Genomic DNA, 15,240 nt, shown 5'->3' on the forward strand with positions numbered 1-15,240 from the left:
CTGGATATGGTACAGTGCATCAATGTTTCATGATTCCTTTCCTGTCTGGTAATTTCTCGCAAACTCCATCTCTCAAAATGACACTGCTTGTCTATTTTAAATATATCTTCTCCATTAATTAGCTTAACCCTGCCATGCAATTAAACATTACATCAAATCGCATTATAGAGAATTCCATTACAACACAATAAATCACCGCTCACATATTACTTTTAGCCATTGTAATTAGTGCATTGCGTTGCAACTGAAATGAAGTCATCTTTCTAACTAATAAGGTCACACCGGCATCCTCTGAAGATCCTCTGCCCCGTCTCATCCCAGCAGATGTTTCTCAGGTATTGCTCCTGATGACAACCTCACACACAATTAGAGATTTACCCAATGGAGGACTGGCATATTTATTTTCATTTCATATCCCACTGTCCCTCCTCATATAGTATTCTCGTGCATTAACTATCCTCATCACCATATAATGAAAGTCATTTTTCTGTGCATTTATCATGACCATGTAAATTTTTAATTTGCAGTGGTTCTGACATTACAGCAAGGCATCCTTAATATCACTCTAATATATCTTAACGTGCTAAATTAATTTGAGGGGTCATGTTGTATGAACAAACATTAGTCTAATTTACCTGTTTATCCAGAGTGAATAGAGAGCTGGTACTGTGTGCACTGGTATAGCACTGCAGGACATATTAGGAAAGCCAGTTTGTTTTATAAATATATAATATATATATATATTTATATATTTATTTATTTATTTTGAATTTCCTCTTCTAGTTTTTTTTGCTGTTTTAGTATTACTTCCTTTATTATTTTTAAATTCATTGTTATAATCAGAAAAACACTGGTTTTTAACGCAAATACTTTACTGCAATTATGAACTCTCTCTGAATTAGCCTACAGAAAATAGCTTATTTCCACGACAGGAATGCCAAATTCTGAGGGGGGTGGGGCATTTATTGTTTATTTCTGATTTATTTTAATAGTTATTTTATAATTATACAATATTACAAAATACTGTATGTAGTCTTTTTATATTTCTTTTTTGGAAACGACTGATCGTATGCCTCATTTTGTCTGTCGGCGCATTAACAGACTCTTTGCCCTTTTATTTTTAAATGTATGGCATGAGAACAATTGCATGAGTCTCAAGCTGAATGCGTAAAAGATGGCATCCTTGTTCCACATTGCAAAATAATGTATCCAAAATAAAGACAATAGAAGAATAAAATGCAAATATTGAATAGCTTGTAACTTTTGTAGTTACTGAAACATTTCAAACCACTAAAAAACTAATTTATATAAAGTATGTAGGCCCTATATGTACATAAAGATAATGTACTGTACTTTGAGACTCCACTTTAATTTGGACTCTTTGGAGTGGGGTGGAAGTAAAACTATATAAAAATACCCTTAAACAGTGTTTTGTAAAATAAACTAAGACAACCATAAAGAAACCCCACTTTTGCATCAAGACTAAACCAGGGTTTCTAGCCAATGAGTTTTTTCAAACAAAGGTGAGCCTCCCTCTAGTGGTGCTGCGTTTTAACAGGAAAGGAACTCGGACTGTTCTCACAATCCTACAAGCCTTTATTAATGACATTGCATGCAATAAAAGTAAAAACTCAACAAATAAAAACAAACATGTTTCACAAGACAACTCTCTGATTTCGTAACACATCGCATATGCATAATTCCTTTTCCAAAATGAAACTTTCCTTCCTTGATAATAACAAGTTTGCTCAAATCAAAGCAAGGCTCTTCATGCAGCTGTTATAATGACTTTATTAATTTATTTTTTGTCACCTGTTCTTTTTAAGCTGTCAATCCTAAAGCCTTGGATCTTGCTTTAATGTAGCACAACTTGAGCACAGATCCATTACACTGAACAGTTTTAAATGGCTAAAATTATTTATCTGTCCTTTTAAATCTTTTTAAATCCTTTTAAAACCTTTGCTGCCTTCGTAATTCTCCTTCTCACACCAAATGCATGTCTGTACATGTTTGTTTTAAAATGAAATGTAGCTCATTTAAACTTTGTGTCTTAAGTATATAAGTTATTATATAATATATATATTTTTTTGGTTGCAATATTTGCATTTCAAATGACAATCGTGTTGTCTGCTATGCCGACAAAGCTTTTTAATTTAAAAAGTCAGATATTAATGAAATGGATCCCCAGTTCCCACCTCCACCAGTGCTGTTGTATTGATCCTACATGAAAAGAGCTCTGGGATCACGGAAAGTTAACGCAGCATCTTGAGTTTGCGGTAAAATGATACGGCCATGAGGGCAGCAACGGTGCCCACAATGACGAGAACTGCCAGAGCAATGCCCAGTCCTACAGATGCCCCATTACCACTGTCCTTCTGTGCGCTGCTAAGGGCTGTACAAGAATACAAGAGACAGCATGTCATTACCAAAAATTACCTTTCTTCTGTAAATGAATCAAATTAACGAGAGAGGCTTACCTGCTTCCTTAGTGGTAATAGCTGAAACAAACAACAGTTTGCAGTTATTATTATTTAGCCACATTTATGTGTCTTAAAATAACTTCTGTATAAAATGCTTTTTTCTATTACTATTATATATTATGACAAGGACAGTGAGGTAGAAGAGATCCATACATGTGTCTGCTTGAGTCCTAATAGGTCCTGAGGTGATGAGGGTGGTGTCCGAGACGCCATCTTTTATTGTCGTTGTCTGTATTTCTCGTCTCCTCCTCCTGTTGCATTGCTGATTAATGGAAATGGATGAGGGTTAAACAATAAAGCAGGACACATTTATCTGATGTTTCAGTTAAGACCCCAATTTTTGTAGTCTTATAGGCCAGTTTGAAGAACGTGTGGTACAGTACCTTGAACTGGGCGCAGGTGCTGGTTTCACAAAGTCTGGTGATGCAGTGGAGGTAGTAGGTGGAAATGGTCTGGTTCTGCTGCTCGACAAAGCGGAAGGCCGGGAAGCTAAAGCGAGCCTTCTGACTGTTTCCATTCTCCAACATAGTGGTCATCTGATCCTGCGAGCACCTTTAAGAAAAGGAGAACATTTCAAGTATGTTACAGAACTAGTTGACCCATGAATTTCCATGGCTTTGTGGCTTTGTTTCTGACTCATGTAATTTCTAATTGATGAAATGTTATGTCAATAATTTTTTTTAAATTCAATTTTATTTTTGTCATAAAAAAATATATATATATTTTTTTAAATAAATTATACAAATTTAATTATTAAAATTATAAAATTATAAATTATTAAATTTATAATTTAATTATTAAATTATTAAAAGTTTTATAGAGACCAAAACAACCATTTAAATTAATGAAATATTCTTTTAAATAATATTTTTTGTTATATTATTGATTTATAATATTTATTATAAATGTGGGATATATAAAATAAGTTTTTAAAAATAATCTTATAAAGAATTTCTTATTGTGATATATTCTTACAATTTTATTTTATTAAATAAATGAATTTATATATATATATATATATATATATATATATATATATATATATATATATATATATATATATATATATATATATATGAACATTAATTTTATATAATTTATAAGAATAATATATAATAAACAAGTAAAATAAATTATATTATAAATGCTATTTTTAACATGACTTCTCTCAAAATTCCTTGACATTTTTTTAGACTTACGGGACGAATAGGTTGAAAAAGGTTGAATTGGTGGGTAAGGCTGAGATAGAAGCATAACAACGATCCAGCAGAACATGATACCTGTGGAGGAGGAGGACAGAATCAGTCGATTTCTACATTAACTAACGGAGGCATATCTTAGAAGAAACATGAGCAAATGTTCCTCACTGTGAAGTCAAGTTTGCTGCAATGACTTGCACGTAGATTCTGGTTCTGAGCTCAACACCAAGAGCAGGGATAACGAGTGGAGTTGTGTAGTTTATATCCTAGAGACACAATTAAAGTATGAAGTTATGGACACAGTATGACATAGCATAGAAAAGACTATAGATTTGGGAAACTTTTCCCCCCATGGGGTATTTACTTTGAAGAGCCGCATGCTTAAAGTGCTGATGAAGCTACCATTGTTGTCAATCACTGCAATGGAGGAGGATGACCTGAAGAGGGAGGTAAAGTTTAGAGATTACAAGTGATGCATAGCTAGAGCCCTTGAAAATAATGATTCACTACTCAGTTAAAAATGTCAGCAGGCTGCATGTTTAATACTGCAGCCTACACTCCTGTTTTGTTATTTATTTTTATTTTTTTAAAGTCTATTATGCTCACCAAAGCTGCATCTATCAAAAATACAGTAAATCAGTGACATTTTGAAACATTATTGCAATTTAAAATGATAATTTCTCTAGTTTAATATATTTTAAAATGTAATTTATTCCTTTGTTTGGCAAAGCTGAATTTCACAGTGTCACGTGATTCTTCGGTGTCACGTGATCCTTCAGAAATCATTCTAATACACTGATTTGGTGCTCAAGAAACTTTTATTGTTATCAATGAAAACAGTTTAAACAGTTTAATATTTTAGTTGAAATCGTGATACATTTTTCATTTTTCATTACAGACTCTTTTATGACTATAAAGTAAAAACACTCTTTACACTCACTTTCGACCAATTGAATGCATCCTCGTTGATTAACAAGAGTAAGCCAGAACATGGGCCAGTCCCAAAGTTCACTAAAACTCTGACTAGACTGAGAGACCAGCTTAGGCTGGTTTAAGATGTATTATTATTATTATTTCAGGCAGCATCTATAATCTATTAAGAGAGTTAAAGGAGCTTACACATCAACTTGTGTATTGTTGATCAGGTACTCGAGAGGATATGCACAGGAGTAAAAATAGCTCAGCTCGGCGTTGTAGGTCACTGTTCCTATTGTGGGGTCGAAAGATCTGACCACCCCACTGATGTTAACCGTCTGGATGTTAGAGAAGTCCGAGAAGATGCCGGTCCCTGGAGCGCTGGTGGTCTACAAATGAAGACAATGAATTGAATTAGACTTGAAGAGCGAGATAGAGAAATCAAAATACAGAACCAATGAAAGGAACTAGGCCTAATAATCTATATTGACACACTGTCATTGAGTGGCGTATGTAAGAGAAACACCTGACCCTTCTTGGTAGCCTTGCTAGTTTGCTGGCTTTGGGCACTTTTCAACTCGCCAGACAGCGGGATCAGTTTGGTGTTTTTAAGTAGCCTAGAGAATATTTCAATATTTAATGTAAATATACTAATACTCACGCGGAAGACACTGCCGCAGGAGTCTAATTGTCTCAGGGGGAAGTTGAAGCGCACAACCGGGGGATTTGCGGTCTCATCCAGCGTTCCCTGACACGACGGGTCACTTGCGACTCGATTGAGAATCAACAAACTCGCGTTGTATCCAGTGTAAATGACCGGGCACACCTGGATGGCCAAACTAATAGACTCGGTCCCGCAATACACTGCGATGTCGGTGTACGCTGTAAGACAAAAACAAGACCCCTGATGTCTTCCCTATACAATTGATCAGTTATTTTGGTTTTAAAAGCAGTTACAATAATTATTGGAGAATAACCATGCAGGACAATAGGCCTACCTGGACGCCTGTAGGAAGTCCCACAATCATTAGGAGTAAGAGCCAGGTGGCCTTTAACCAGCACACCCAAAATCAACAGACTGAGTAAAACCATGTCAGCTATCTGCTCTTTATCAGTGTTCAAAAATGACCATTAAATGACTCCCTAGAGAAAATCTCGAAGCGCTTCTGAAGGTATCCTTGCTGTTTAAGATCCTTTATCTTCTTAAAGTCTCTGTTGGATTGACTCGGACAGGCTTCAGTCTGTTATTTATATACATATGTGTGTGAAGAAGAAGTTAATTAGAGTACTTCCTCAGGATTGGGCCAAAACAAGGTCATTTGCCATTTGGTATGCTTGCTTTAGTTCTCAAGAACAATTCACTTTTGTGGATAATGTACCATTACCTTGAGGCAAACCTTGAAACCTTACACATCACCTTTAAAGTTAGACCATAAACAATGACCACTGTCTTTGTCACCTTATACATCCTGTAACATATTAACATGTAATTTAATAAACTAGGTACGAAGCTCTTTTTGAAGAAGTGCACAATATGTGGGAGGTCCCATCTTCTCTTTGGACATAAGAGTACAAGTCTGACCTCTGACCTTGGATGCCTTTTAGGAGGTTTGCTACCTTAAAATCTTGATGGTCCTTGCATAAAATCGCACATTTAGAGACGGTTTGTACACACCTGGTTGGCAGTTGTGATAATGATTGTCAAAGGGATATGCTGAAGCGATTCATTGTAGAACACAAAAGAAGATATTTGGAATAATGTCTCAGTGTTTTTTGTCCATATTTTGAAAGGCAAAGCAATCTAAAACAACACTGGACTTCACTGTCTTTCATTATATTTTAAACTGTTTCAAAGAAGAAAGTAAGTCATTCAGGTCTGGAATGACATGAGGGCAAGTAAATGATGGAAAACTGTTAGTTTTTGGGTGAACTAACTATCCATTTGAAAGTAAGCCACAATTTAGTAATTTTGAAGCTTTCCGAATAGTAAAGTTTCCATAAAAATGCAAGAGTTTTGAGTTCTTCCTGTGCTTCTTATCTACAGCATATCAACAGCTAATGAGGTGAAATCTGTAAAAATGAAGTACAAATTCGCAGAAAATACCAATGGAGTTGTAATATGAACCTGTCAGCTGAGCTACCTGGGAAGGACAACACTTTCTAATTAGGGTCAAATCAGGGGTTGGGAGTTGGCCTTCTTCTATTGTCAAGGACATAAAACCATGGAAAATGTTATGGAACTCATCATAATATGATGCTGCCGGCCATGACGTATTCAGTTCAATATTGTAGCAAAACAACACTTCATAAGATCAAAGCGAACATAAGAAATGAGAGGGAGATAAACAGATTTTATTAAGTTTTGACCTCGCTGCAGGCCCTGCAGTAATCTGGGATTATGTAGAGAAAAGATGCAGATTTAAATGGGTGCTTTGTGTCCTTGTTGTACTTTCAGTGTCAACAAATAGATTGTTAGAGTTTGATTTTAGATACAAATATGTTGAAAATTATCTATAAAACTGATACAAATGCAAATATATAATACAATTAGTGAAATCAGACATTGATTTTGATAAATTTTTATAATAAAACATTCAATTATGTGCAGCTGACAAAATCTGTTTGGAAAAACATCAGGTTGTAGATATTTATAATGAATAATAAAATAAAATAAAAATGATAAGAGCATACCAATTTAATGACACTATTTAAAACTATATCATGCAAATTAAAAAAAATAAAAATAAAAAATAGTCCAGGTTAACAGCATCTGTGGCGTGCTGTTTATTACCATCAAAAATAATTGTGATTTGCCCCTACATTTGTAAAACTAAACAAAAATGCATTACAAATCACTGTTTATTAGGCGGTATTTTCTGTGGTATTCAATCTAATCAGTTGCTGTCAACTAATATTTAATTTGGAAGGCCTCGGTTTCATTTTTCTTATGTTTATTCATTGCTTATCTCATTGCACATATACATCACATACATACACAGTTTAAAAGATCAACAATAATTCATCAAGCAAATAATCTGACATCTATATGTGAACAATCTACATTTGTTTTGTGCTCTGCACTTCAAGACATAAAGGATCACAGACCCTGAAACGGATAGTAACAAACTGAGGTATTTTAAAAGGGACTATCAGATTAATATAAGTTCAAATGAGAAAACTTGTTTGACAAAGCTGCCCAATGCCAATTTTGTGGTGTATTTCAGGGCACTCTGGATTGGGACGTCATGGTCATCTGAAGCTAGGGTTCAAGACCCCTGTCAGACCAGAAGGGCTGGGCTTCCTGAGCAGCCTGAGAGAGAGGACGAAGAGGCCCAGGCACGTCACACCTAACACAGCCACACCTGATATCAAGGCACTGGTTACAGCATTCAGATGCTGCGAGGATCCGCTCACTGCAGGGGCACAGAGAGGGGGGAGCGGGGGTCAGCACAGGATTGTGGGGGAGAATGGGGTCAAAATCAGACAGGATAGTTCTGTAAACCACAGTTGTCATTAATCTCATTTGCAGAACTTGATACTGTTGTCCATTGTTTCAATGTGAAAACAGAGCTGATGTCTCACAGAAAGGACACTGCGAGGGGGGTTGGGGTATTTGGGGTGTCTACTAATGAAGAACATCTTGCAGGCTACTTAATCTTTTTTTGCCCTCTTAAGAAACATCTTACCAAGTTGTGAATTGTTGACTGGAGATTCATCTGCAGAAAACAAGCAAGATGTATGTGATTTTAGATGTTTTTGTGGTAAAGATTGAATTACATCAATTACATCTCAAGCATTATATTGAAAATATTAAGCAAATTCTACATTTGAATTTAATTAAAAGGTATGTAAAAATTTACTAAAATTCACTCTCAAAGGTACAACAAAATACATAAAATCTTCTTAACATTACATACACTGGGACATGAATAATGAATAAGTTTGCCTTGTTTTACTGTTTTACTGAAACTAGCCATTGATTGTTATCATGATCATACTGTGTACCAAGAGGTGTGTGAGGTCTGTGAGATCAACTACAACTCGTTTCTTAATATATCTGAAAATCATATTATATATCACAGGGTGATGTTGTCTCACAGAAATGAAAATATGGATTGTATGGTTGTTTAAAATATGACTATTTAACATTTCTATGTATACACAAACACACATTTAGTAAGATTTTTTTAAAGAATTTAATACATTTATTCGGCAAGGATGCATTAAATTGATCTTATAATGTTAGAAAAGATTTCTGTTTCAAATAAAAACTTTCTAGTCATCAAAGAATGAAAAAATGTATCATGGTTTCCACAAAAATATTAAGCGGCAGAACTTGTTTTCAACATTGATAAGAAGAAATGTTTCTTCAGCAGCAAATCAGCATATTAGAATGATTCTGAGGGATCATTTACTTTACTACCATTATACTACCAAATTTTTTAAAAACCAAAAACTGTGTAACAACTTTTGAAGGAAATTCAATTTCATTTGTCTTTTTCTTCAGTGCATTTAATGGACTATAAAGCTGAGGATGGCTCTCACCACTCCTAGTGATTATAGGCCCTGCGGTTATGACGGCATCCCCTGAGGATGAACCTGATACCACATGTTCATCCACAGTGTCTCTCCTCCTGCGTTTTCCACAGATCTGCCATGAGAGATATAACAGTCAGCGCTCTCGTTCAGTTCGTACATATATAAATAACCATCAAATATTTCAACATTATGATGTTTTACCGGAATTAGTATTGTGCAGTCATCTGCTCGACACAGCTTTGTGATACAGTGCAGAAACACGGTGGACATCTTCTGGTTCTTATGTTTCACAAAACGGAAAACTTCAAACGCAAAGCGGCCCATTTGACTTTTTCCGTTCTCGAATACAGTCGTCTGTGGATCCTTGTAGCACCTATTTAAACCCCCACAAAAATAAAGCCTCTATAGATCTGCTTAAACCTACAGAAAAATTAATTATCTTCAGTCATACCCAAACAAAATTGCAACCGTGCACGCACACACCCGCACACACAAATGATTTCTTCTAAAAGGCCTTTGTGCATTGTTGAGCAGGTAATGAGGACTCTCCGAGTTAATGCGCACATAATTTCAGAAAATACTAAATTACCCAAAGAAAAGGTCATAGCGTATCCCATCATTAGGGTTCCCAGAGGGGGTTGCGTAACAGTGATCCATCAGAACATTCCACCTGTGGGGGAAAACAGTCATTTCTGCTATTAATGGGAATCAAATCCTCTAATCGCAAGTAAAAAAGAAAAGAAGTTAATAGGGGCTCAAGATCTACCCTCTATTCTACCCTCTATTAGATTTACCCAAATATTATTTATACTAGTAAATTGTCATAGTTTATTGTAATCTGCCTTCACAAACGTAAAATACTATGAAGTGTTTCAATAATGAGTTTATAATAAAACATCCATTTCTCTGTATGATATATACCTCCTGTCCAGATTTGTAGCCTTGACTGCAGCAAACACACGAGTCTTCAAGGACAGGCCGGACATTGGTATAGAGATCAGCTGACTGAAGGTTGAGTCCTGTCAAATATGAGACAAAGAAAATGAGGTGCTGTGATGGTGGTCTAAGCCAGTCTTCATTGCAACATGCCATTTTGCCAAGTTTGAGAACTACTTTCACATTTTTGTACACATCCACAACATGAAATTGATAATTGATCCTAAGGAGAAATCATTTATAATTAAAGGGGTCATATGATGCTTTTTTAAAGATCATTATTTGGTGTAACAGAATATGTTGACATGCTTTAATGTTCAAAAAACACATTCTTTTTCAAAAACTGTACATTATTATAGGTCCACTATGTCCCGCCTCTCTCAACAAAGCCCCTCCTTCCGACAAGTGCAGTCTGCTCTGATTGGCCAACTGACCCAGTGCATTGTGGTTGGCCGAACACTGCAAGCACTCGTTGGAAATGTAATGCTCCTTTCATTAATAGTGATCTTTATTTTTCAAAATAAATGTAAAGACATTTAATAATGTTAATTATTAAAAGTTAATTATTAAAAGTTAATAATGTCCTTAGTTTTACCATCAGTTCAAGCATGAAAGAGGAACAGAGTGACATGACAGACACAACGCGCAAAACTAGCAAATATCTCTTTGGATTTGATATTTTAGTCTTTGCAACTGTACAGATCTTCATTATGCACTAAGAGTTTGTAACACTCCAAAGAGAAAGGAAATCTCATCATATGACCCCTTTAAGTCAATAAGTCCAATTTAATTTGCAATTCTAAGTTAATTAATTTCTCAAACAAATATCTAATAATAATGAATTTTAAATTAATACAGTACATTTTTTATATACATTTGTTTTTGAAATTTTAAGAAATTGTATGTATTTTTATGAATATTGTGGATCTTTTTGTGAAGAACTTTTAATAATAACAACAACAACATGTAATAAAAAATGGTATAGAAAATGTATGAATGTATTGTGTTGCATTACACAGCCATACTTTAAAATGCATTTTATTTGATGAACTACAGAGATCACTCACATTGTAAAGCACCAAACTGAGAGTGCTCAGGAAAGTGCCATTATTTTCCTTCACTGATATTGTAGCAGATGAGCTGGTAAAGGAGGTTGAGATTAAAACAAGATATTATGGCTGTTTACAGCAAAGCATTGATTATTCTGATAAATGCAGCACAGTTCTTTGACTAAAATAGTTGTAGAAGTAGGTTGCTACATCAGAAAACAGACTCACGCTGCCAGCTGGCTGTTGTTGAGCAGGTACTCCAGAGGATAACTGCAGCTGAATTTATACACCAGACCTGGCAGGTAGCTGATAACAGTTGGAGGGTCAGGGGTGTCAATGTAGCCCGATATATTACCCATCTGTACCATGGAGATGTTCCCATAGGCATTAAAGCTTTGAGAAGTAGAAACCTGATTAGAGAGAAAAAAATAGTTTTTTTTTATATATTGTATAATCAGATTTGTTCTTTAAAATCCCATATCAGTTATGTTACGTAATACACTGTTAAAGAAAACTGTTCATCCAAAAATGAAAATTTGCTGAAAATGTACTCACCCTCAGGCCATCCATGAATTAGATGAGTTTGTTTGCTCATCGCAACAGATTTGTCCAAACAGCTGATAAAAACATCAAACCAATCCATAAAAATATATCTGAAGATTTTGATTTGAGAGGACAACAGGGAATGGACTTTTTCACTGGGGGAAAAATCCATATTATAAATTATGGATTGGCAGTTTAACCAGAAACAATGGTTTAAAGTTAAAAATGTCTTGTTGATGGACTTGTTTCTTACAGCTTTTCGCTTCAAAAGCAGGGGCATAAATTTCGTCTAACATTATCGGGAGAGGAGTACAATAAACATCAAATTTTTCAGGATACGTATACACAGGGGAAAGCCGTACTACTATAAGTGCAGCAGGAGACTGTGCCACATTAGATAACTTCAAGCTGTTGTGGTCGCGCTGAGACAGCACTCTGTGTTCGTTGTAGACATTACTATCCGTCACAGTGTTGCGAAGTCAAAGTGTATGGTTTTCCCGTGGAATTGGGCTACTTTATGGCTGTTGCCGCAGAATGTTTTTCATGTACACGCCAAGAGTTGAAGCGACCACAATAATGTTATTTTAGCACCAAGAATGCGATTTTCACCGAGGGACCCCACTCGAAACACGGTTAGTTTGGGCTAGTTTTGTTGTAAACACCTGGCAACCCTTTCCGTCAAACAGGTAACGTACTATTACTAACATAGCTGACTCATTGAAAAATACATTGGCATCACGTATTAAAGAGAAAATAATCACTTCAAGAGATTTTTAAGTGAATAAAATAGCCGACAACCTAACTTACTGGAGTTCCTCAACTATTGACGTCTCTCTCACCGGACTTGTCTGTGTGTGTGTGTGTGTGTGTGTGTGTGTGTGGGGGTGATGTAAAAGAGCAAAACAGGCATTTGGACCAAAGCACTGTGAGGCAAGGGAGGAGAGACTAAAACATTTATTATTACACAATTATTTAAAGTATAAAACATTATTATTTACAATACACAGCGTGATTTTTAATAATAATTTTAGGGGTGACCAACCCTCAGATGGGGGGGTCCTGTCTTTACGGATTTACGCATATGTTCACAAGATGTTAACTGATGGATTGGAGACGTGTGGTTTATTTATTGTGTATTATTAGGATGTTTTTTATCAGCTGTTTGGACTCTCATTCTGACGGCACCCATCCACTGCAGAGCATCCATTGGTGAGCAAGTGATGCAATGCTACATTTCTCTAAATCTGTTCCAATGAAAAAACAATCTCATCTACTGCTTAGATGGCCTGGAAGTAAATTTTTTGCAAAAAGTGAAGCTAATGCAAGTTAAGATATACAGTATTCCCACATGTCTAAAAACTATAAGAATACCATAGCACTTGTGTGTAAGTGAATGCATCCCTCACCTCCAGCGTGTTTCCACAGGACTCCAGTGTGCTCAGGCTGATACTGAAGAGCACAGCCGTGGGGAATGTGTTGTTGTTTATGAAGCCTCGGCACTGGACATCTGCATGATGACCGTTCAGGGCCAAGTCAGAATCAGTGTATCCAGAGTACAGCACAGGACAGAGGTTAATCTTTAGTGTGATTGTCTGAATGCCACAGTATACACTGATATCTCTCTCACCTTGAGGAATAAAACAAAACAATATAAATAAATGAATCCTCATAACATGTGTCACTATTGGAGACAGCATTCTTTACTAAACATGAACTTACAATAAAATACAGTGGAGTCAAATAGAGGAACTGCATCAGTTTAGAATTCTTTTTACACGCTTTTCATTACAAATTATATCAGTGTGATAATGTAAGTGCAAAGTATTACTATGACTAAAAATATTATTATTAATTTCAAAATGTTTTAGTCCTCTGACAGCAGATCTTGTAAATTGTAAATTCTAGATTTTCAGACTTAAACTTTTGGACCTCTCTATATATAATCATTTTCTCTAGTATAGGGACATTCAAATGGAAAAACAAGCATTTATATATTTTTTTTTAAAGATTACTAAATTATTTATTATCTAAATAGATTTGTTTACATTTCTGTTCAAAGGTTTTGGGTTGGTAGCATTTTTATTTATAATAAAATAAATAATAATAATAATAAATAAATAAAATAGAGTCAAATTAATAATAATAATAATAATAATACAATTTCTAATAATAATCAGTTGTCGTTGATATTGTGAACTATTATTACAATTTAAAATAACTTTATTATTTTTAAATTGCAATTCATTCCTGTGATGGCAAAGCTGAATTTTCAGCAGACATTATTTCAGTCTTCAGTGTCACATGATCTAGAAATCATTCTAATATGCTGATTTGCTGCTTAAGAAATATATTATTAATGCTTAAAATTTTGTGGAAACCATGACACATTGTTTTGCAAATAATTAAATTTTTCTTTTTGCAAAAGAACAGCATTTTATTTGAAACAGAAATCTGTTTTAACATTTTGAGTGCCTTTTCTGTCATGAATCAAACAAACACAGATCTTACCCACTTATGAACTGTAATGTATTACTGTTTATTTGGCTCTTCTTACCAGGGAATCTGCTGTGGTAGTTTGGATCACAGTTGAATCCACTGAACTGTGTAAAACCGAAATGAATCCCACTTAAAAGCAGAAGGGGAACACATATCCACTCCATTTCAACACCTGGAAAGGAAGGAGAACAAAAATTAGAAAAAATAAATTCAAACAATTACTGGCATAACAGTAATATTTTTTGACAACACAGTTGCATGTAAAGTGCTGAGATCCCTCTCTCACCTCAGTCCCCTGATGCAGGTGAGCTGCGCTCCATGCGTTTCGGCCAGCTGCCGGTGAGTGAATGGGCAGCCTGGCATCTCCACAGGGCCTCCTGCACCACGGGCCTCTACCGCCGCCAAAACAATGAGCCATTTTCAGAAGCCTGAAACAAAAAGAGCTGTCCAGGACAACATGGGAAAATCCATCACAATCTCAATGCGCTGAACAAATCTTTTTTTATGGAGCCAGAAACATGAGCAGCTTTTACAATTTCCCACTCGTCTCCTCATAGCTTGATCTGACTCAGTCATTGCTCAGTAATGTCTGAGCTCAGTGTGGGACTGAAGGCAGGAATTATGTTTTCATCGGCGGCTGAAGTGAGTAAAGGGCCTATTCTCTCCGTCAGTCCATACGGGTTGATAGTGAGTGTGCTGTTATTGTCTCTGTGGCCTCCCGGTTCCTCACAATTATCTCAACCAGAAACCAGCTGAAGATACGATCACAAACTACCCTTTTTGGCATTAAATACTAAAGCTAATAGATAATAGCAGATAATTGCTGTCATATCTAATACTCAGATTTAATCAGTTTATAGTAACGTGTTAATATGCAGTAATAACTACCTTTTTAAAGCAGAAAAACAGATCTTTATATATAAATTTACTATGATGCCTCAAGAACATGAATCCTTCTAATATGCAAATTTGATGATCCAGAAACATAAAATTATCAGTGTTGAAAACTTTTTTTTTTTTTGCACAAATTATTTCTTTTTTTTTTTTTTGGAAAAGAATAACACTGATTTAAAATGGAAATAT

At 35.3% G+C, this 15,240-nt stretch overlaps 2 protein-coding genes across 2 annotated transcripts; both read right to left on the reverse strand.

Annotated features, from left to right (window-relative positions):
- Nucleotides 1-1,579: 1,579 nt before the first annotated feature.
- Nucleotides 1,580-5,974, reverse strand: LOC132123276 (zona pellucida-like domain-containing protein 1). Its single transcript, XM_059533835.1, has 10 exons — nt 5,593-5,974; nt 5,256-5,476; nt 4,799-4,983; nt 4,044-4,116; nt 3,848-3,945; nt 3,680-3,760; nt 2,864-3,032; nt 2,634-2,742; nt 2,478-2,498; nt 1,580-2,392 (listed from the first exon to the last, which is right to left on the reverse strand). Exons 1-10 carry the CDS (start codon nt 5,684-5,686, stop codon nt 2,253-2,255), a joined length of 1,191 nt encoding a protein of 396 aa, XP_059389818.1. The 5' UTR covers nt 5,687-5,974; the 3' UTR covers nt 1,580-2,252.
- Nucleotides 5,975-7,392: 1,418 nt separating this feature from the next.
- LOC132123097 (zona pellucida-like domain-containing protein 1) lies at nt 7,393-13,372 on the reverse strand. Its single transcript, XM_059533637.1, has 10 exons — nt 13,366-13,372; nt 13,068-13,288; nt 11,347-11,528; nt 11,137-11,209; nt 10,055-10,152; nt 9,723-9,803; nt 9,335-9,506; nt 9,140-9,245; nt 8,281-8,310; nt 7,393-8,007 (listed from the first exon to the last, which is right to left on the reverse strand). The coding sequence occupies exons 1-10, from the start codon at nt 13,370-13,372 to the stop codon at nt 7,844-7,846; spliced, it is 1,134 nt and encodes a 377-aa protein (XP_059389620.1). The 3' UTR covers nt 7,393-7,843.
- Nucleotides 13,373-15,240: the final 1,868 nt, after the last annotated feature.

The sequence above is a fragment of the Carassius carassius genome, chromosome 41, assembly GCF_963082965.1.
Source record: "Carassius carassius chromosome 41, fCarCar2.1, whole genome shotgun sequence".
Classification (NCBI taxonomy): Eukaryota; Metazoa; Chordata; class Actinopteri; order Cypriniformes; family Cyprinidae; genus Carassius; species Carassius carassius.

What these genes read in the sequence shown, in the direction of transcription:
- LOC132123276 (XM_059533835.1), bottom strand. Translation starts at nt 5,686, where the DNA reads ATGGTTTTACTCAGTCTGTTGATTTTGGGTGTGCTGGTTAAAGGCCAC. An exon ending in GACTTCCTACAGGCGTCCAG is followed by an intron (nt 5,477 to 5,592) that starts GTAGGCCTATTG and finishes TTTGTCTTACAG; the next exon opens with CGTACACCGACATCGCAGTG. An exon ending in GCACCTGCGCCCAGTTCAAG is followed by an intron (nt 2,743 to 2,863) that starts GTACTGTACCAC and finishes TCCATTAATCAG; the next exon opens with CAATGCAACAGGAGGAGGAG.
- LOC132123097 (XM_059533637.1), bottom strand. An exon ending in AACAACAGCCAGCTGGCAGC is followed by an intron (nt 11,210 to 11,346) that starts GTGAGTCTGTTT and finishes CTCCTTTACCAG; the next exon opens with CTCATCTGCTACAATATCAG. An exon ending in CGCTATGACCTTTTCTTTGG is followed by an intron (nt 9,507 to 9,722) that starts GTAATTTAGTAT and finishes GGGTTTAAATAG; the next exon opens with GTGCTACAAGGATCCACAGA.